Source organism: Heterocephalus glaber, unplaced genomic scaffold (assembly GCF_053883595.1).
Source record: "Heterocephalus glaber isolate CG9 unplaced genomic scaffold, H.glaber_assembly_v1.0 deba00000738, whole genome shotgun sequence".
Classification (NCBI taxonomy): Eukaryota; Metazoa; Chordata; class Mammalia; order Rodentia; family Bathyergidae; genus Heterocephalus; species Heterocephalus glaber.
Window position 1 is genome coordinate 5,042,011 of NW_028258161.1, and position 21,631 is coordinate 5,063,641.

The 21,631-nt window shown below is 37.9% G+C and overlaps 1 protein-coding gene across 5 annotated transcripts in view; it reads right to left on the reverse strand.

The window, feature by feature from the left end:
- Nucleotides 1–13,415: 13,415 nt before the first annotated feature.
- Nucleotides 13,416–21,631, reverse strand: part of F5 (coagulation factor V) — a 69,129-nt gene continuing 60,913 nt past the window's right edge. For all 5 annotated transcript variants that reach the window (XM_004865230.4, XM_087206901.1, XM_087206900.1 and 2 more), the window contains 4 exons: nt 20,518–20,662; nt 17,999–18,150; nt 15,256–15,438; nt 13,416–13,928 (listed from right to left, as the gene is read on the reverse strand). In XM_004865230.4, the coding sequence (XP_004865287.1) occupies nt 13,782–13,928; nt 15,256–15,438; nt 17,999–18,150; nt 20,518–20,662 (627 nt within the window). In that variant the 3' untranslated portion in view covers nt 13,416–13,781. The remainder of the gene's footprint in view (nt 13,929–15,255; nt 15,439–17,998; nt 18,151–20,517; nt 20,663–21,631) is intronic.

The window sequence follows — 21,631 nt, forward strand, 5'->3', positions numbered from 1 at the left end:
TATACACATCCTTGTTACTTTTTTCTCTTCCCTGAATTGTCTGGCTAATATTTCAAGAACGACATTGAATAGCAGTGGTGATAGTGGACATCCTTGTCTTGTTCCTGATTTTACAAGGAAAGATTTCAGCTTCTCCCCATTTAATATGATGTTGGCCATTGGTTTGTCATAAATGGCTTTGTCAGATTGAGATAAAGACCTTTTTTTTTTTTGATTGGGTCCTTATGGTTTTGGGATTAGGGTAATAGCATCCAGGAACGACTCTGGGTATTTTCCTTCCAATTCAATTTCATTAAAGAGTTTGAGAGGTATTAGCATTGTAGAATTCAGCAGTGAATCCATTGGGACCTGAGATTTTCTAACTTAGTAGTTTTTGAAATTATTTCTTCAATCATATTGCCTGATATTGGATTTTTCAGGGTTTTTATATCTTTTTGGTTTAACTTCAATAGTTAATATGTATCTAGGAATCTATTCATTTCTACTGAATTTTCCATTTCACTAATGTACAGGTGCTCAAAGTACTTAGTAATAATCTGGATTTCAGTAGAATCTGTTGTGATACTACATTTTTCATTTCTAATTGCAGTGATTTGTTTCTTTTTATTCATTAATTCATCCTTTTTTTTTTCAAGATTGGCTAGGGGTTTATTTTGTTTATCCTTTCAGTGAAACATCTCTTTGATTCTTTGGGGTGTTTTTTCTTAGTCTCAATTTCATTAATTTCTGCTCTGATATTTATAATTTCCTGCCTTCTACATGCTTTGGCTTTGGACTGTTCTTGTTTCTCTAGGACCTTGAGGTGATTCCTTAGGTTATTTATTTGGACTCCCTCTGTCCTTCTGATGTGAGCAATCATAGCTATTAAACTTCCCTCTTAGGAATACTTTCACTGTGTCCCATATTTTCTGGTATATTGTACTGGCATTATCATTTGATTTGAGAAACTGAGTTCTTCCTTCATTTCTTCTGTGACCCATTGATTATTCAAGAGGGCATTGATTTATTTCCATGAGTTTGCATAATTTCTTTGACCATTGCTTTCCAGTTTAATTGCACCATGATCTGATAGTATGCATGAGATAATTTTGATTCTTTTGCATTTACTTAAGCATACTTTATGAGCTACCATGTAGTCTATTTGGAAAAAGTCCCTTGTGCTTCTGAGATGTATATGTATTCTGTTGTTGTTGGGTGGATCACTATTTAGATATCTAGTAAGCCTATTAGTTAGAAAGTTTGATTCAACTCTGATATATCTTTGTTGATTTTTTTTTCCCATTTGACTCATCCATCTGTAACAGTAGGGTACTGAGGTCCCCATTATAATTGTGTTGGTGTTATTCTGATCTTTTATGTCCAGTAGTGTTTGTTTTATGAAGTTGGGCATGCCATTGTTTGTTGCATATATTTTTAAAATTGTTATCTCTTAACAGTTATTCTCTTACTCAATATGTAGTGACCCTCTTTGTCTCTTCTGATCAGTTTTGGCTTGAAATCCACTTTGTGTGCTTTTTTCTGGGGACCTATTGAATGAAATATTGTTTTCTATTTTTTGATTTTCTTTTATTAAATTCTTTTATTGGTACATTGTAGGTATACAACACAATTATATTTCTCATTGGGAATTGTACCTTTACATAATGGATCTTGGTTCTTATTTTTTCCCCATTCCTAGCCCTCCCTTCATGCCCTCCACCCTTCCCTATTTACAAAGACTTTATTTCCATTTTTTCCATTTCTCATCATTTTTCTTTTCCCTTTTTTCCTTTCCCCTGCCCCTCCCACTACCCCTACCCCTTTGGACCTTTTCTTCCTATTTTACATTATTGATTATTCATTCTAATCATTGGTACATTTTAGGTATATAATATAATAACATTCATCATTGGAAATTTGCAACTTTACATATTCTCTCTTGGTTCTTATTTTTCACCCTTGCCCAGCCCTGCCTTCAACCCCTCCAATCCTCCCTATTTATAAAGATTTTGTTCCTATTTTTCCATTTTCTCACATTAATCCCATTCCCTTCTATCCTTTCCCCTAGCCCTCCCACTTCCTTCCCCTTTGCCCCTTTTCTTCCTATTTCACATTACCTATTATACGTTTAGTCCTTATTTACACTTTCAGTTTCTCACACCAGAGAAACTATTTGGTATTTACACATGTGTGTCCTATTTATTTCACTTAAGAGTATCACCTCAATGTGCATCCACTTAGCTATAAATGTCTCTAATTTCTCATTTTTTATGGCTGAGTAGGACTCCATTTTATTGAAAAACCACATTTTCTTTATCCAGTCTCCAGTTGATGGGCATTTGGGCTGTTTCCAAGCTTTAGCTATTACAAACTGCACTGCTATGAACATGGGTGCACATATATCACTGTGGTATAATTCTTTTAATTCTTTGGGGAAGATCCCCAGCAGTGGAATAGTGGGGTAAAATGGGACTTCCAGTCCTCGTTCTTTGAGGTATCTCCATACTGATTTCCACAGTGCTTGCACCAGTCTACACTCCCACCAGCAGTGGAGCAGTGTTCCTCTTTCACCACAGCCCCGCCAGCATTTGTTATTGGTTGATTTCATGATAGCAGCCATTCTTTCTGGAGTGAAGTGGGATCTCAGTGTTGTTTTCATTTGCATCTCTAAAATGACCAGTGATGTTGAACATGTTTTCATGTATTTATTTGCTATTTCTACTTCTTTGTCTGAGAAATGTCTGTTCATTTCAGATGCCCATTTTTTGATTGGGTCTTTAAATTTGGAAGGTCTGATCTTTTTAAGTTCTTTATATATTCGAGATAGTAGACCTTTGTCTGAGGAAGAGCAGGTGAAGATTTTTTCCCACTTTGTGGGTTGTCTCTTCACACTGCTGGTGGTTTCTCTTGCTGTGCAGAAGCCTTTTAATAAGAAGAGATCCCATTTGTTGATTGTTTGTGCTAGTTCATGGGCAACTGAGGTTTTGTTCATAAAATCTTTTCCTACACCAATGTCTTCAAGGGTTCTACCTAACCTCTGTTCCAACTGGTTCAGAGTTTCTATTTTAATATTTAGATCTTTAATCCATTTTGATTTTAGTTTAGTGCATGGTGAGAGATACAGGTCTAGTTTCAATCTTTGGCAAGTTGAAGCCCAGTTTTTCCAGCACCATTTATTAAAGAGGCTGTCTTTCCTCCACTGAGAGTGTTTGGCTTCTTTGTCAAAGATAAGATGGCTGAGTGTGTCTGGCGTTGTTTCTGCATCTTCTGATCTGTTCCACTGGTCCTCAATTCTGTTTCTTTGCCAGTACCATGCTGTTTTTATCACAGTAGCTTTGTAGTAGAGTTGTAGGTTGGGGCTTGTGATACCCCCTCCCATGTCTCTGTTACCTAGCATTGCTTTTGCTATTCTAGGTCTCTTCTTCCAAATGAATTTTTGGATTGTTTTCTCGAGGTCTATGAAGTATGCTGGTGGGATCTCAGTTGGAATTGCATTAAATCTATATAGCAGTTTTGGAAGTATGGCCATTTTCACTATATCAATCCTTCCTACCCAGGAGCAGGGGGTGTCTGTCCATTTTCTGATATCATCTTCAATCGCTCTTTTCAGAGTGCCATAGTTTTCAGAGAAGAGGTCTTTGATTTCTTTCGTTAGGATGACTCCTAGGTATTTCAGTTTTTTGGATGCTATTGTGAAAGGAATTATTTGCCCTATTTCTCTCTCAGTGAGTCTGTCATTCGTGTAGAGGAAAGCTATTGATTTTTGTGTGTTGACCTTGTAACCAGCTACTTGACTGAATTTGGTTATTAGGTCTAGAAGAGTTTTGGTGGAGTTCTTGGGGTCTTCTATATAGAGTATCATGTCATCTGCAAATAATGACAATTTGACTTCTTCATTACCTATCTTTATTCCTTTTATTTCTTTCTTTTGTCTAAGTGCCATGGCTAATGTTTCCAGAACTGTATTGAACAAGAGTGGTGATAGTGGACATCCTTGTCTTGTTCCTGATTTGAGTGGGAAGGATTTCAGTTTTTGACCATTTAGTATGATATGGTTTTTCATAGATGGCTTCTATCAGTTTGAGGTAGAGACCATCTATTCCAATTTTTTGTAGGGTTTTTATCATAAATGCATGTTGGATTTTGTCAAATGCTTTTTCTGCGTCTATGGAGATAATCATGTGGTTTTTGTCCTTGGCTCTATTGATAGAGTGTATTACATTGATTGATTTTCATATATTGAATCATCTCTACATCCCTGGGATGAATCTTACTTGATCAGGGTGTATGATCTTCTTGATGATCTTCTGCATTCTGTTTGCCAGTATCTTATTAAGGATTTTTGCATCTATGTTCATTAGTAAGATTGGCCTATAGTTCTCTTTTTCAGTTGAGTCTTTCTCTGCTTTGGGGATCAAGGTGATGCTTACTTCCAGGAATGAATTTGGGAGTATTTCTTCCCTTTCAATTTCATTGAAGAGTTTAAACAGTAGTGGCAGCAGTTCCTCTCTAAATGTCTTGTAGAAGTCAGCAGTGAAGCCATCAGGGTCCGGGCTTTTCTTAGTTGAGAAGTTTTTAATTACATTTTCAATTTCATTGGTTGATATGGGTTGTTCAGAATTTTCAGCTCTTCTTCGTTCAACTTTGGTAATTAATATGTATCTAGGAATCTATCCATTTCTTCTGTGTTGTCCATCTTATTGGCGTATAGGTTCTGGAAGTAGGTATTGATGATCCTCTGGATTTCTGCTGGGTCTGTTGTAATTTCACCCTTTTCTTTCCTAAATGCATGGATTTGGGCCTTTTCTTTCCCTTTTCTGATAAGGCTGGCTAAGGGTTTGTCAATTTTGTTGATTCTTTTGAAGAACCAACTCTTGGCTTCATTGATTTCTTTGTATCATTCTCTTAGTCTCCATTGCATTGAGTTCTCCTCTGATCTTTATAATTTCCTCCCTTGTATGAGCTTTGGGGTTGTCTTGCTCTTCTTTTTCTAGAAGCTTGAGGTTCAGCATCAGGTTGTTTAATTGGACTCGTTCTGTTTTCCTAATATGTGTATTCACTGCTATGAATTTCCCTCCTAAGACTGCTTTCATTGTGTCCCATAGATTCCAATATGTTGTACTGTCATTGTCATTTAATTGGAGGAACTGTCTGATTTCTTCTTTCATTTCTTCTGTGACCCATTGGTTATTCAGAAGTGTGTTGTTCAATTTCCACGTGTTTATGAAATTTTTTGAGTTTCTTTTGCTATGGATCTCCAATTTCATCGCCCTATGGTCTGATAATATACAGGGGATAACTTCAATTCCTTTGCACCTAGTTAAACATGTTCTATGTGTGAGTATGTGGTCTGTTTTGGAGAATGACCCACGTGCAGCTGAGAAGAATGTGTATTCTGATTTTGTGGGGTGGAAGACTCTGTAAACATCTGTTAAGTTCATTTGTTCAAGAGTTCGATTGAGTTCTAGTATTTCATTACTTATTTTTAGTCTAGTTGATCTATCTATTTGTGACAGTGGGGTGTTGAGGTCCCCCACTACAGTTGTATTAGTGCATGTATAACTTTTCATGTCCGTTAGTATTTGTTTTATATAGTTGTGTGCACTAGTGTTTGGTGCGTAGATATTTATGATTGTCATCTCTTCTTCTTGGATTCTTCCCTTTACAAGGTTGTAGTGTCCTTCTTCGTCTCTCTTAATCAGTGTTGGTTTGAAATCTACTTGATCTGCCAAGAGGATAGCTACTCCTGCTTTTTTTCGGGTTCCTGTCACATGGAGTATTGTTTTCCACCCTTTAACTTTCAGTCTATGAGTTTCCTTTTGAATTAAGTGTGTTTCTTGTATGCAGCATATTGTTGGATTTTGCTTCTTGACCCATTGTGCCAGTCGATTTCTTTTGATTGGTGAATTGAGACCATTAATGTTGATGGTTATAACTGAAATGTATTGACTTGTCATTGCCATGACTTTTTCTTTTTGTTGGGTTCTCCCCCTTTACATTTAATTTCTTGTCATGCCAGATGGGTTCATGCTGCTTTGCTTCCTGGGGTTGTGATCCTCAATGTCTGTTCCTAGGCTATTGTGTAAAATTCTTTGGAGTGCTGGTTTGGTATTCACGAAGTTCCTAAGGTGCTCTTTGTCATGAAAGGATCTTATTTCTCCATCCATTTTGAAAGATAGTTTTGCAGGGTACATCAATCTGGGTTGGAGGCTGTTTTCCTTTAGGGCTTGGAATATGTCACTCCAAGCTCTTCTTGCCTTGATGGTTTGTGTTGAGAAGTGTGCTGTGATTCTGATGGGCTTTCCTTTGTATGTGATTTGTTTCTTTTCTCTGACTGCTTGGAGAACTTTGTTCTTCTGTTGAGTTTCTGGAATCTTAACAATTATATGCCTATGTGTAGATTTTTTTTGATCAAGGCTATTTGGAGTCCTATATGCCTCACTTATCTGTATGTCAAGCTCTTTTCCCCTGCTTGGGAAGTTTTCTGCCATTATTTCTGTGAAGAGTTTTTTTTATGTCATATGCACTCTCTCTTCTTTCTTCATTGAGCCCAACCAGTCTTATGTTATTCTTCTTTGCATCATCTAGCAGCTGCTGGATTGATTTCTCATGTTCCCTTATAATTTTGAAGCAATTTTTCTTTTCCTGGTCACTAATTGCAATCTTATTTTCTGTATCTGAAATTCTGTCCTCACATTGGCTCATTCTGCTGTGTAGACTTTCAGTGGAGTTTTTCATGTCCTGGAAATCTATTTGCATCTGTTTTATGGATTCCATTTGTTTCTTATGTTGGGATTCCATCATGTTCCTGAGCTCCTCTCTAGATTTATTAATCATGTCTTGTACTAGGGGCACAATTTCTCTTGTCATCTGAGAAATTATTTCTGATTTCATTTTTTCCAGATCCCCTTGTGTTGCCAGTACAGTGGGTCCAGGTGGTTGAGTATCAGAGGGTTCCATCTCATTTCCCTTTGGGGTTGCTGTAGGTGATCTGGAAGTCTGGTTTTGAGACTTATTTATGTGTTTTCTCATTTCGACTGGGGCGGTGGGGGCTGTTAGCACCTGCACGGATTACCTCCTCTGAGCTGGGTGAGGTGGGACAGGGGCTGGGAGCAGTGGTAAGGATGGTGACCCAAAAGCCCTTTCCTGTGGGCTGGGAGCAGTGGGAGGGATGGTGGCCAGGAAGCCCTTTCCTCTGGACCAGGAGCAGTGGGATGGCGGCTCAGAAGCCCCTACCTCTGGGCGGGGAGCAGTGGGAGGGATGGTGGCCTGGAAGCCCCTTCCTCTGGACCAGGAGCAGTGAGACAGAAGGTGGCCCAAAGGCTCTTTCCTCTGGTCTGGGAGCATCAGGAGGGATGGTGACCAGGAAGTCCCTTCCTCTGGACCAGGAGCAATGGGACGACGGCTCCGAAGCCCCTACCTCTGGGCCGGGAACAGTGGGACTCAGTACCTTGGTCCCATGGCCTGGTGTCCTCTATGTCTTTGTAGTGTGGAACCAGGTGGCTGCCTGTCTGCAATGGGGTGATTTGGTGTCTTCCGTGTGACTCAGGACCTCGGTAGGGCATCCACAGACCTTGCTGTGTGCAGCCTATTTTTTGATTTTTAATCTGTATATTCCTTTTTGGAGTAAATGTGTTTCTTTTGTATTGCATATCATTGGTTTTGTTTCTTGGACCATTTGCCAGTTCATGTCTTTTGATTGGGAGAAGTGAGACTATTTACACTCACAGTTATTAATGATAGGTATTGATTTTTTCCTATCATTACATTATTTTTCTGCCACTGATTTACTTTTTTTTCCCCCTCTCTTTTTCTTCTTTATTCTTCACCCTGCCTGGAGTATTCATTCTATTAGATTTTGAGGGGGAGGCATTGTTGACCTCATTATCTCTTTCTAGGATATTCTTGAGAAGTTTTTTGTAGTGCAGATTTGGTGGTCATGAATTTCTTGAGCTGTTCTTTGTCATGGAAATACCTTGTTTCTCTATCAATTTTTAAAGAAACTTGCAGGCTATATAATTCTGGGTTGGAAGTTGTTATCTTTTAGGACTTGAAATACTTCACTCCAACCTCTCCTATCCTTTAAGTTTTGTGTAGAGAAGTCTGCTGTAATTTTAATAGGCTTACCTTTACAAGTGATTAAATGCTTTCTCTAATAGCTTTTAAGATTCTTTTTTTCTGGTACCGGGGATCGAACTCAGGTCTTTGCGCTTGTGTAGCAGGCAGTGAAACCACTGAGCTAAATCTCCGGCCCTAGCTTTTAAGATTCTGATAAGATGAGATCACAGTTGTTGATTCTTTGTGCTAGTTCCCGTGCTACTGAGGTTTTGTTCATAAAGTCTTTTCCTATGCCAATGTCTTCAAGAGTTGTACCTAACTTATCTTCCAGCAAGTTTAGTGTTTCTGTCTTAATATTTAGATCTTTAAATATTAATCCACTTTGATCTTAGTTTAGTGCATGGCGATAGGTATGGGTCTAGTTTTAATCTTTGGTAGGTTGAAATCCAGTTTTTCCAACACCATTTATTTAATAGGCTATCTTTCCTCCAATGAGGGTGGTTGGCTCCTTTGTCAAAGATGAGGTGGCTGAGTATGTCTGGAGTTGTTTCTGCATCTTCTAATCCATTCCACTGGTCCTTGAGTCTGTTTCTTTGCCAGTACCATACTGTTTATATTACAGTAGCTTTGTAGAATAGTTTCAAGCTGGGGATTGTGATATCCCCAGCCAGGTCACTGTTGCCTAGAATTGCTTTTGCTATTCTGCACTGCAAGAGAAACCACCAACAGAGCTAAGAGACAACCTACAATGTGGGAAAAATTTTTTAGCAGCTGTACCTTAGACAAAGGACTACTACCTAGAATATATAAAGAACTGAAAAAAATCAGACCCCCCAAATTCAAAAACCCAATTCAAAAACGGGCATCTGAGGGCTGGGGATTTAGCTCAGTGGTTCCGCCACTGGCCTTTCAAGTTTAAGGACCCAAGTTTGATCTCTGGTACCAAAAAAAAAGGGCATCTGAAATGAACAGACATTTCTCAGACAAAGAAGTAAAAGCAGCAAATAAATATGTGAAAAAATGTTCAACATCACTGGTCATTCAAGAGACACAGATGAAAACAACACTGAGATTCCATCTCACCCCAGAAAGAATGGCTGCTATCAAAAAATCAACCAATAATAAATGCTGGTGTGGGTGTGGGGAGAAAGGAACCCTTTTCCCTTGTTGGTGGGACTGCAGACTGGTGCAACCACTGTGGAAATCCATATGGAGATGCCTCAAAGAACTAGGGCTAGAGGTCCCATTTGACCCAGCTATTCCCCTACTGTGTATCTTCCCCAAAGAATTAAAAGAATCATACCACTGTGATATATGTGCACCCATATTTATAGCAGCACAGTTTGTAATAGCTAAAGCTTGGAAACAGCCCAAGTGCCCATCAACTGGAAACTGGATAAAGAAGATATGGTTCTTTTATAAAATGGAGTACTACACAGCCATAAAGAATGAGAAACTAGAGACATTTATAGCTAAATGGATGCATATTGAGGCCATGCTCTTAAGTGAAATAAATAGGACACACATGTGTAAATACTGATTAGTTTCTCTACCGTGAGAAACTGAAAGTGTAAATAAGGATTAAAATGATTAAAATGAATAATTAATAATTTGAAATAGGAAGAAAAGGTCCAAAGAGGTAGGGGTGGTGGGAGGGAAAGAGGAAAGGAAAGAAGGGAAAGGAAAAATTATGAGAAAAGAAAAAAATGGAAACGAAGTCTGTGTAAATAGGGAAGGGTGGAGGGGGTGAAGGGTGCACAGGTAATGGGGAAAAAAATAAGAACCAAGATACATCATGTACAGGTACAAGCACCCAATGATAAATGTAAACATATTGTATACCTAAAATGTACCAATAAAAGAATTTAAGGAGAAAAATTTTAAAAAATTAAAAATTAAAGAATAAAAGAGATTCTGTCCCTGTGTTGCACTTCTGGGATTTTGACTATGATATGACGTGAAGTTCATTTTTGATCATGGCTATTTAGGGCTATATATGCCTCACTTATCTGTATGTTTAATGCTTTCCCTCTATTTTGGAAAGCTTTTTGCTATTATTTTTGTAAGCAGGTTTTTCATGAACTTTGTGCTGTCTTCTGACTTTTCACTTATTTTAATTAATCTTAGATTAGTTTTCTTTGCATCATCTAGCAGTTGTTAGATCCATTTTTCATATTCTTTTTTTGATTTTTAAGGTATCTCTTGAGTAATTGTTTGAGATCATCCCTATCTTCTTATTCTGATATTCTGACCTCATATTGGTCACTTCTGCTGCCCATACTTTTAATATAATTTTTAATCTTCTGGATTTCTGTTTGCAGCCTTTTCATGGACTCTAATTCTTTGTTGATTAACAACATGTTTTGTATCATTTTGTTTCACTCAGCTACATTTTTCATTAATGTCTTCTACTACCCCCCTGATTGTTTTATTATATCCATTATTTGTTTAGTTTAGTTATATCTTCTCTGAGCCAGCTGAGCACCTTATTGATCTGTTTTTCAATTTTTGAATTATCCTGTTATACTTTCTAATAATTCAGCTGGGTGGCTTTTGCTTTCCACCCTCTTGATGCCCCTAGTTTCAACTTTGTGGGAGTTGGCAGTTTTGGGAGACATTTTCTTGCCTTTCTTCTGATGTTTCTGTTGTTTTTTGTTTGTTTGTTTTGTTTTGTGTGTAGGTTTGAGGTCCCTTATAGTGGAAAGACTTTGTTGCTGGTATGGAGACCTCTTTAGTTAGTGTGCTTTTTAGTGATACACTCAGGGCATAGGCAACTAGAGTCCTGTGCCTCTATCTCAAGATCTGACCACCTCTGTTAATTTGGGAAGGGAGGATGTAGTGTAATTATCCTGTCACCCATTTCCCCAGGAATGGATCACTGTATTGTTAATGTCACAAAGGTAATCTGGGTATTGGTATACAGAGAAAATCTATGAATAGCAACAACTGTGAGACCCTGGCAGTATCTAAGAAATCAGCAAAAGTAATATCATCCAGGACAAAATGGATATTGACTTATCATAAGAACCAATAATTTACCAACTTTAACCTTAGAAAAGAAATCTATAATTATAACATAAACAATAAGACAAAATATTGACATACAGAAAATATCTACTAAATGCAATAACTATACTGCCACTAATGATAGAAAATAATTCAACAGTAGTAACAATGTTAATTAGCTATCTAAAAATTAATAATCTTAATGGTTATACTATTAAAGATAAAAGGGGTTGGAAATGAGAGAATGGTGGAAGAGAATTTGAAAAATTAAACAATGGGAGATGAAAAAGAAGGGGAAAAGTGAGACAAAAGATTATACTACATATATATGGATATTTATAGAATTAGATGAAGGTAACAGGAAAAAAAATCAAATGAGAAGTAGAAGATAAAAAGTTGAAGAAAAATATGGAGAATAAAAGTAGAAAAAAATTGAAAATATTAACAGAAAAGGGGAAGAAAAAGAAGAGAGAAAAAAAGAAAATTTCCCCAAATCTGATTAACCAGTGAAGAAGAAAGAGAAAAGAGAGAGAGAAAAAAGAAGAGAATGAGTCCAAAAACAGAAAAAAAATTTTCTCTGTATTTTTGAATTGAAGGGTTTCCTCCCAAGTTCTGTAGCTTTAGAGTTTAGTAGGTCATGGTTTTCTCTGCCTAGGCTTATAGGTTTGTGGGTTTGTGTGCCTCTCCCCCAGCCCCAGCGGCCCCTCTGTTTACCCTAGGCTGTGGCAATGTCCATGCTAAGATGTGTCCTTGCTTGTGTTGGTAGATAGGGAAGGCAATCAGACTTCATATCTGTGCTGGATGTAGGCAGCAGGGCATGGGTTCAAGTACTTAATGCTGGCATTTTCAAACCCAGCCATTTCTGAGCACAGCTCAGCTGGACCTGGCTTCTCATCACTGAGAGTGGGGGCCATGTCCTTCCTGGCCTGAGCTTAAACTTCTCAGGGGATCTCTTTCTAGCCTCCTGCCTGTCTTCAGCTTTCTGCTGTTGCTGTCTCTCACCGAATCACTGTGGGAAGGTAACACTGGTAACCCTGCTGTGAAGTTGTTTTTTGGTTGTTCTGAATTCCAGATTTAAATAATGAACCTCTTCCCGAAATGGTGCCTGATTAAACATTTTCTGGCAATATGGCGAGTGCCCATGCTGAAATCCCTCTCTCACTATTGCCTGCCATGTGGAAAGAGTCCCCTCAGAGCAAAACCACATACTCCTTTTTCAGTTCACAGTATCCATGGGCTCATGCCACCACCCAGTTTATCACCATCTCTTCCTGGATCTTTTAGCCCTGGGTGCTTGCCTTGCTTCTATGGAGCCAGGTTCTCCTCCCTATGAGCTATGAGCCAGGGAGAGAGTCCAGATTATTTGGTTATTTTCTCTGCATTGTGGATTATCTCTCTCCAACTTCTGTGTGGCTTCTAATTTTCCTGTCTCTTCCTTTCTGATTCCCATTAAACTATTTCACTTTTTTTTTTTTTGCCAAGTTATTATTTTCCAGTGTCTGAATTCTGGATCTCAGAGAGGCTGACTTTTGCTACTGATCAGCACTCCACCATTTCTCCTTGTGGTTGTTATTTTAAGCACTAAGTTTTTGGATAACTGTCCAGCCTGTCAAGTATGCCAAAAGCCCTTCAGTTCCATAATAACTACAGGATCATTGGATGCCAGCAGAGGGAAGGGAGTGATGAAACAGGAAGCTCCTGGAGGAGGAGGAGGAGGTTGAGGCCAAGAGAGAGGGGCACTGAAAGAAAACTTGAACTGCTTGCCAGTTTGGCCTGGGGCTAGTTACTGCAAGAATAGCTGTGTTTGGGCCAGCAGTCTCAATGTTGTTTCATAGCTATGAGCTTTTCCTTAGGTAGACCTGCTGTGAAACAGCATGCCAATGTGGTGCTAGCTAGAATGAAGCCAAAGCTATATGTTCTCTTCTCCCATGGTCACTTTGGTTTTGTTTCATGTCTAATGACTGCTAACCTTGAACATCAATATGTATAGGCAGACTTGAGGGAAACCAGGACAGAGTCACAAGTTCAAGTGTACTACTGAAAATGTGCTTGCTTGTTTCCTTGCTCATGGAGAGTCAGAGAAGTCATTGTCATGTAGGAAAGATGTGGCATTTTAAGCATTTATCATTTAATATGACAAGATTGTTTTTCTCTCTAGTATCAAGAAAAACAAACCAAAAATTGTCTTTGTTGGGCTGGGGATTTAGCTCAGTGGTGCCCACCTGTCTTGCAAGTGCAAGGTCCTGAGTTCAATCCCCAGTACTGAGAAAAAAATAAAATAAAACAATAAAAATTGTCTTTGTTTCCTTTGCTCTTAAATCATAGTTCTTTTAAGGAAAAATGGAGAAATGAAAGTTTTCCAGGTCCATAAATAGTTTGCAAAAGTAATATCTCTTTTATTAATGTGTATAGGATTTAAAAGAGGTATGATGAAGTATATTAGCTACATGAATATTACTTTACATAGCATTTTAATTGTAAAAGACAAGCCATTTTTATTGCTTCCTGATATTTACCATCTAATATTCAAATTAATGCAGAAATAATAGCCACCATCTCACTTAATGGCAGCAGTGAGTTACATTATAAAAGTTTGTTATATAAAATTTTATTTTCTAATAGAAAAAAAGAAATAGTAGAAAAAATTTAACATTCAAAATACCCACAAAACACACTGCCCACTCTAGATATTTTGAAGTCTTAAAGAGTCTCTTCTGTCTTTTATTTAATATTCAGTTCTAGTAAATATTACAGCCGTACAGTTCCAGGCGAAGTGCAATACTCTGATTCCATGTTTTAGGAATAATGCGGATAAACCTGGAAATAATTGGTGGATTGAAAAAGTTCTTCACATGTCCCTTGACATTACCATTTCCTTCAAAAATCTGAAAGCAAATGAGAAAGATAATTTTCAGTGTTGGTATAGTGGATATAAAAATCTGACAATTTTCTTATCCTTTTAGCTCAAACTGAGGGCATCAAATAACACTATCATAGAAGTGATCATCAATTAGTGATAGAATTGCTGCTGGACAGACCCATGTACACATTTTCATTTCACCAGTGATCTGAGTTAAATTAAAGAAAAATCTGACACAGTGTGGAGTAACAGCACGTTCTAACAGTTCTTAGACCCATTTTAGCTGTGCAACTGTGAAGAAGTTAATTATATTCTCTCATTCTCCATTTCCCCATAGGCAAAATAGGAATGATAAAAATTTTACCTCAGAAAAGTTGTAAAGTTTTAAAAATGTATGTAAACCTATGATAGTGCCTCGTTAAGTGTCAGGTAGTGAGGACCAGTAAGTGATTAGCTACAAACATTTAAAATAAAGTATGACCATGCATTTTGGTATATGTGTCCTTTCTTAGCATATGCTCTATATTCTCAACTAAACTTTTTTTAAATCCTTAGAAATTTCTCCAAGATTTACACACACACAGCATAAACTAAATCACTTATTTATAGCAGTGGTGCTTACGTGGTATGACCCCATCCTAGTATAGTGAGAAATAAACCAATAGAAACAAACAGACAAGGGGTTTAAAAAGTGAGAAATGGGTACAAATCATTGAGATAAGCACTGAGCATTTGATGAGAATTCATTAAATCTCAGTTCTCTTTTTCTACATTGCTTTGCCCACTGGCTTTAGTCCAATTTCCATTCCTGGAATATTAGGCATATCTCCTTAGCTTTGTTCTAAGGACATTTTAAACCACCTATTAGGAAGTAGAGAAATTTAGGATTGTAGTGGAGTAAAGTAGTTTATTTTACCAGAAATTTATTCTCCCATCAGAAAGGATAATAATTTTTGTTGTTGTTGAATGACAATATGGCATACAAAAGTTTATGATCTTGGGTATTTGATCAGTCATGAATAAGACATGTAACCTAAGTCACTGCTAACATGGTATTATTTCACAGTGGAAGGTTTTCTAGATGCCTTCACCATCTTTCTCAGTCAGAGGTAATTAAACTTACTACCACTCCCTGGTATTGTATCCCCACTATTTTCATAGGTGGCTCAGTCAAGGCAGAAAGGTGGTGTGCATGATCCCTATCCCAAGACCAAGTGCCTGCAGAGCTAGGATTTAGAAGGTTTAAAGAGGTAGCACATGTCAGTGCATACTTGTCAATTGTGAAGTACTACTATTCTCAACATGGGACAGTTTTCAGATTGCTTTCTCTTTTCCCAGAAGCCAGCCCATACCTTGTCCATCATGGAGGATTTCTGCCTGTAAGGTTTCCATTCCATGCCTTGGTCACTGTAATGAATGGTGTAGCTTTTCACGTACATTTCAGAGGATAGAGACTTGCAGCCCTGTGTTACAATCGCAGTTATCTTCTTGATTTTGAGCAGATCAATTTGTAACCACTGTTGGTTGTTGTTTGCCTATGAAAATGATGAAAACACAGGAACAAATACAATGTTAAAATCTTTGCTTTGTTTAGCTCTTCAGAAAAGCACAGAGCTCGAAAGGATTTTTCTGTCTCATACCCTCTGATTTATTGTTTTTTAGAAGACTTCCATTTTTCTTGTTTATTGCCACAAGTGTATAAATTTCTATTGATGTAGTTCATACCTCACACAATAATTGTTTGCTTCTTTATATCAGTTATTGTTCAAGGACAGGAGCTTTTAGTTTGGTTTTCTGGTATTTATAATAAGGCAAGGCACACAGTTTGTGTTCAGTAAATACTTGCTAAGTGAATGAGTAAATTAATTTTACTTGAGAAGACTTCCAAATTGCTAAATTATCTATAAATATTCTCTTAAGCAAGTTTGCCTAAATCCTATGATAATATTGTTGCAGGATTGTCTGGAAAAGAATTGAATAGCATCCTCTCTCTAACATATTTTAGAAAAGCCCAACTTTTCATTCCACTGCTATTGTTAAATGGGAGAAATAGTCTAATTTCTTATTTTCTTAAATTTCAAATAAATGTAATAATTGAGAGAGCTGATAGAGCCATATGTAGGGGTTCATACATCTCGTAGTAACCAACCTGTCCCTAATATAAGACCTAATCATGTTCAGTGATTCTGAGGTCTGACAGAATTTTATATAAAAGAATAAATATTGGTGAGTTTCCTCAACATCATCCTTATTCTGTGGATGTATGTGTATGGTTTTATATGCATGTGCATTTGTATGTGTACATTGGCATAATATAAGTATTTTAAAAGCAAATTAATTGAATTACAATGATTGTAGTAGAACTTTTTTGTTAATTTTGTGACCCCCTCTAGTGACATCTGGGTGCTGTCTTAAGTGTGTCTTCAAATCAGTGTTTTACCAGTGATATAGAATATAGACAGCTAGCAGATTTTTGCAGACATAAATGAGTTGGACGCTTCAGTCAGGGAGTGGACATCTATATGCCTGCCTGCGTGTGTCTAAACTCTTTAACTCTCTAAAGAAATCCTACAAACAAGGGGGCAGGGATTTAGCTCAGTGGTTTCACCGCCTGCTGTGCAAGTGCAAGGACCTGATCCCTGGTAACAAAAAAAAAAAAAAAAGGAAGAAATCCTATAAACATATTTCATATGAATAGAAGGTTAAATGGAACATATTTTCAGATTTAAGAAATTTGGATTAAGATGACAGCATTAAAAGTTAAAATTAGCATTTCATCTTTCAGCTTTTCTTATACTACAAACACTAAGAACAAGCTATATGGGGACTAATTTTTTAAATTGTACAGTGGAGTGAGAAAGGATTGGGTGACATCTCTCTTTATTATCTATATCATTATATAAATATAATATTACTATTTTAATTATTTTAACTTCTCTGGGTGTCAATTTTCTGCCCTGCAAAATTGAAAACTGAGGTTTTCGGGCTGCTTCAAATAGAGAAAAGACCACTGCCTGTTTACTGGGAAAGGAATTCCAGTTCTGATTCTACCACCAAAATAAACTAAAATCACTTAATTTTTTGTATTTAGACTGGAAAGGAAAGGTACGGAGCAAATGTTTTATAACCAGCCTGCCACTCTAGTATTCTGTGATTCCATGATGAGCCAGAATGAGATTTGAGGCCCAGTGAGGGGTCTTCAAGACTGTGGGTACTCGCACCATAATTCTCTTTTCCTTTTTAAGTGGTCCAATTTAAAGACAGGACCTGGGCTTCTACAGAGAGTCCAGAGAACTGGAATGTAGGCATCTTAAGGGAGGAGAATGGAGGATACTAAGGAGGTAATTTGGATTTAGTTGGCTGCTGGGATCATTAAATTATCTGGGCCATTCTGATTCCTCAGGTCAACTAAGAAGGAAACAAAAGCGAATAAACTATGAGCAGTTACCCTAGAGTTAGGTGATCCGAATTACTCTATAGGTTAATATCACAGGGAAAGTATAACTCTCTGGAAGTGTTTGTTTAACTTAGATCACTGATTTATAACTCTGGTTTTACAACACTTTACCATGCCTCCAGTCCTATCAAGGAATGTCTTAAAATATGCTCTTGAAAATGGGCACAAAAAAGTTTAAATGGCACTCTTTAAGAAAATGAAAAATATTGTTGAGAAGGAACAAAATAAGAAACATTATAAACCTAAAGCATTTATCACTATTATCTGTGTCAAGAATTGGAAACTACAGCCATGCTAATGGATTTATGTATTTCGCTGCTTTCCTACTACAGTGGCAGAGGTGAGTAGTTATGTTTGGCCTATCAAGTCTAAAGTATTTTTTTTTCTGAATCTGCAGAAAAAGCTTGTTCCTTCATGGTTTAAATCGAGGCTAGACTCAGAATAACAGAGATGATAAATGACTTTTCTCTGAACTAAAGCTATTGATTCTGCAGATATCTTAGTTCTCAGGCCTTGGGTTTTTATCTGAGACATAGGACATGATACTCCTGCTCCCCAGATCTCCCCTGTTCCCTGTGGTGGGATGACTGTTTCCTTGTGGGAGGCTGAGAGTAGTTCATTTATGAGGTCTGTATCACCTTGGCTTGCCAGGCATTCACTCGACCCTGGGCATTAAGGCGGGCACGGGAGGGCTCCCAGTAATCTCCCCACCAGGATTTTTTAAACGAGGAGGCTGTGATCTGCTTGTTTTCTATCTTTCCATCCTCCATACCCAGTGGTGTGGAGCACCCTGTCAAGAGAAAGTTAATGTGATTAATTCACAACACCAAAATTCTCTGCATAGTGTTTCACAGTTCAGTCAATAAGAAATAACATTACTACCAATTAACAACAAAAACTAGCACAACAATGCACATTCATTGGATTCAAGGGCCAAACACTGCTCTCAGGTGTGAATGTGTTCTTTAATGTTCACAGTTATCTCCATTTTACAAATGAGAAGACAAAATTACAGCAAGAAGCATAATTTGTCTAACATAATGCAGTCAGAAGAATTGGAAATTGAATTTAAACTCAGATAGTGAATGTCATGTACTAAATATTTAAAGTCACTTCCCCTCCTTCAGAGAGTCACGGAAACTTCAGACTTTCCTTTGAGGTAAACAATAATTTCTAAACCATTCATATACAGTCCTGTGCTGCATAGTGTCCTTTTGGCTAATGACAGACCACACATGTGACAGTGGTCCCTTTAAGTTACAATGGAGCTAAAAAATTCCTATTGCCTACCGGCATCATAGCTGTCATAGTAATGGCACAACACATTGCCCACATGTTTGTGGCAAATAAACCGAGTTGCATAAAAATATGGTGCATACAGCTGTATACAGTACATAATACATGATAACAAGAGACTATGTGACTGGTTTATGTGTTTACTATATTTTTATCATTGAGAATGTACTTATACTTATAAAAAATGTTTACTATAGAACACAATGCCCAGTTATGCTGGCAGTAGCCTCACACATTTTACTGCTTCTCTTGATGGGCATCCAAGAGGCTCCATGGAGTGATTGCCCCCTACCATCTAAGTTTATGTAGTTATGCATACGCAGTGATGCCTGAACAGTGAAATAGAGCCCTAACGATGCATTTCTGCGAACACATTCCTGTAGTTAAGAAAAGTATGAATGCATGGCTATATATTAGAAAAGTGCTGTTTCTACTGCTAACAAAAGTGACAAAGAAATACAATGGAGCGTTGGTAGGCAGCATCTAATATTTTGAACATCCTGGGCAGCAAGGCTGATCTGTTAATGTGAGAGGTGCAGGGGTGAACTAGCCCAGTTAACTGCCCATCGCCCATGACACTTCCATTCTCCCAAGTAAAACATACAGAAATTGACAGAAACCCTAAAAGGAACACCTACTGCTAATGCAGACTATATGTAACAAGAAAGTAATGCTTCTTGTACAGAAAAGAGGTGTCAGAAATTAATAGTTGTATGCCACATTTTAGGGTAGCTTGACTCAATGATAAATACAAATCTACCATTTCCATCATATGCCACATGGGAAGAAAAAACGTTAATGATTTATGGAACTGTTTCAAAGAATGTTCCTGCCTGTAGAAAATTTTCATTTTATATGAGAGATGTTACATATTACTGCTTTCTGAATGTTAGCAAACATCCACATCCGTATCCCTCATGAATGCCAAGGGTATATTGTATCATTATCTGCTTTGATAAAAAATGATTCCAAGGTTCAGCTACTTTATCTTCTGAGTGACAGCTTTTCCCCCTACACCAGAGGAGGGTGCTTCAGCTCCCCAGCTGTGTGACACAGCAGCTTTCCTGATCCCTTGACTCTTCCGTCCTTCTGCAGCCACCTGGGGCTGCTTCAGCTTGGGCATGGGACAATTGCTATAGCTTCCTACCTCAGAATGCTGGGCAGATATTATTTTTATGCAGAAAGCATTTTTAATGTTTTGAAGTGAAAAATACTGGAAAGCATTGAGTTATAAGTCATAGAAAAATAGGACTCTTGAAGCATCATTGTTCTATGTGGTAGAATTTTACTATGACCACTTATAATGAATTGGATTTATTGATATCATAGGTCATATTACATCCCCTGCAAAAACAGCAGCTTATGAAAAAAGTATTTGAGTACCAATGTAGGGCACAAAAGAGGATATACAGCATGGGTTCAGGAAGATGGAAAGCAGATTCAGATTTCAAAGACATTCACTGAACAGCAACATATGACAGTAATGTTGCTAAATATTTTCATTGCAGTAAAGTCTAAGTAACCTACAAGACAGTGGAAGAGTAGAGCCTGGTTTGAATCTCAAGTAGTTCTTGAAAATGGACTGGTGGAAGTGATTCCAATCTAGGACCCTTCCTTAGAAGGTCATGGTGGTATCTGTATCACCTAGCATTGTTCAGAAAGGTGCTGCCCTCTGGCTGGGAGGACCAGACTCAGGCTAGGCCACATGGAAGAGTTTACCTGAGTGGACTCTCTGTTTCATGAAGATTTTTCTGGAGCCTAAGACATTGAGAAGAACTAAGAATTCCTTGTATTTCCCCACACACCCCAAATCTAGAACATCTGAGTGTCTGTGAGAAAATAATGCATCTTTGTTCCTTACCATTAACCTCACAGCCTTGCAGCTCCAGTCGAAGGGTAGGTCTGTTATAGGATCTTGTTGGAGATATCCTAATATATCGCGCCACAATAGGTGGATCAAACTGATTCTCTTTTATTGTAGAGGCATCTGAATTGCCCTCAAAATACTAGAAGAAAAGAGGAAGCTTACATAACAGTTCTCTATGGAGTGACTTTATAATAACATTTTCATCTAATTTAATATTGTAAAATTTTCATGGGGCCTGAATCAAATCAATTTGATCTTAAAAATAATTGAGGATACTTCTACTTCCAGGAAAGTGAGGTACTTTGCCCTGTGGCTCCTGCTATGTACATTTAGATAACCTAGACACAAACATGATTGAAACAAGACTCTGAACAGTGGAGAAAGGAAAGGAGACAGACGGGTTCTCAGGAACCAAGGAAAAACATGGTGATGGCTTCCTTGGGTTTTTGTTTTCCCTTATAGATCCTTGTCCTGGCAGTGAAGAAGCCAGCAACCTGAAACACCAATGCATACAGACAACACCCCAACTAAAGCACCAGGAAAGGACAGCTGGACTGAGCAGAAAAGGTTCAGATAATAACTGTTCTACATGAGCCAAAAGACACAGAAAAGACGGTAGCCCCTCCCAAACATACAGCAGCAAAGGCTGAATGGGGAGACTTTTAGGCTTGTGAGGCTAAAGAGGTACCCCAGCAGCCTCCTTGGGGCTATGTGAGAGAAATACAAAATAGGGACCCAGGACTTTCATCCCCTCCAGCCCCTAATGATCCTTCTGCCCCTGAAGAGTCAGTAGAAACCACGTGGGGAACTCAGTTCCCACCCAGCTGTAAAGAGGAGCGCCCTGTAGGGTGCCAAGGGAGGCAAGTGGGAGACCTCTTTCCACCAGGCAGGAACCAGACAAGCTGTGCCCTGTCCTCTTTCCAGAGCATTGTCAGAAAAACACCAGCTAAAACAGGAGGGCAGACATCAGTAAGCTTGAAAATAGAAAAAAAAATAGAGAAAAATCCACAAAATGGCTGGTTCTTAGAGAAGATAAAAATAGACAATCTTTAGCAATACCAAGAAAGAAAAGGAAGAGATACAAATTACAATGTCAGAGACGAAACAG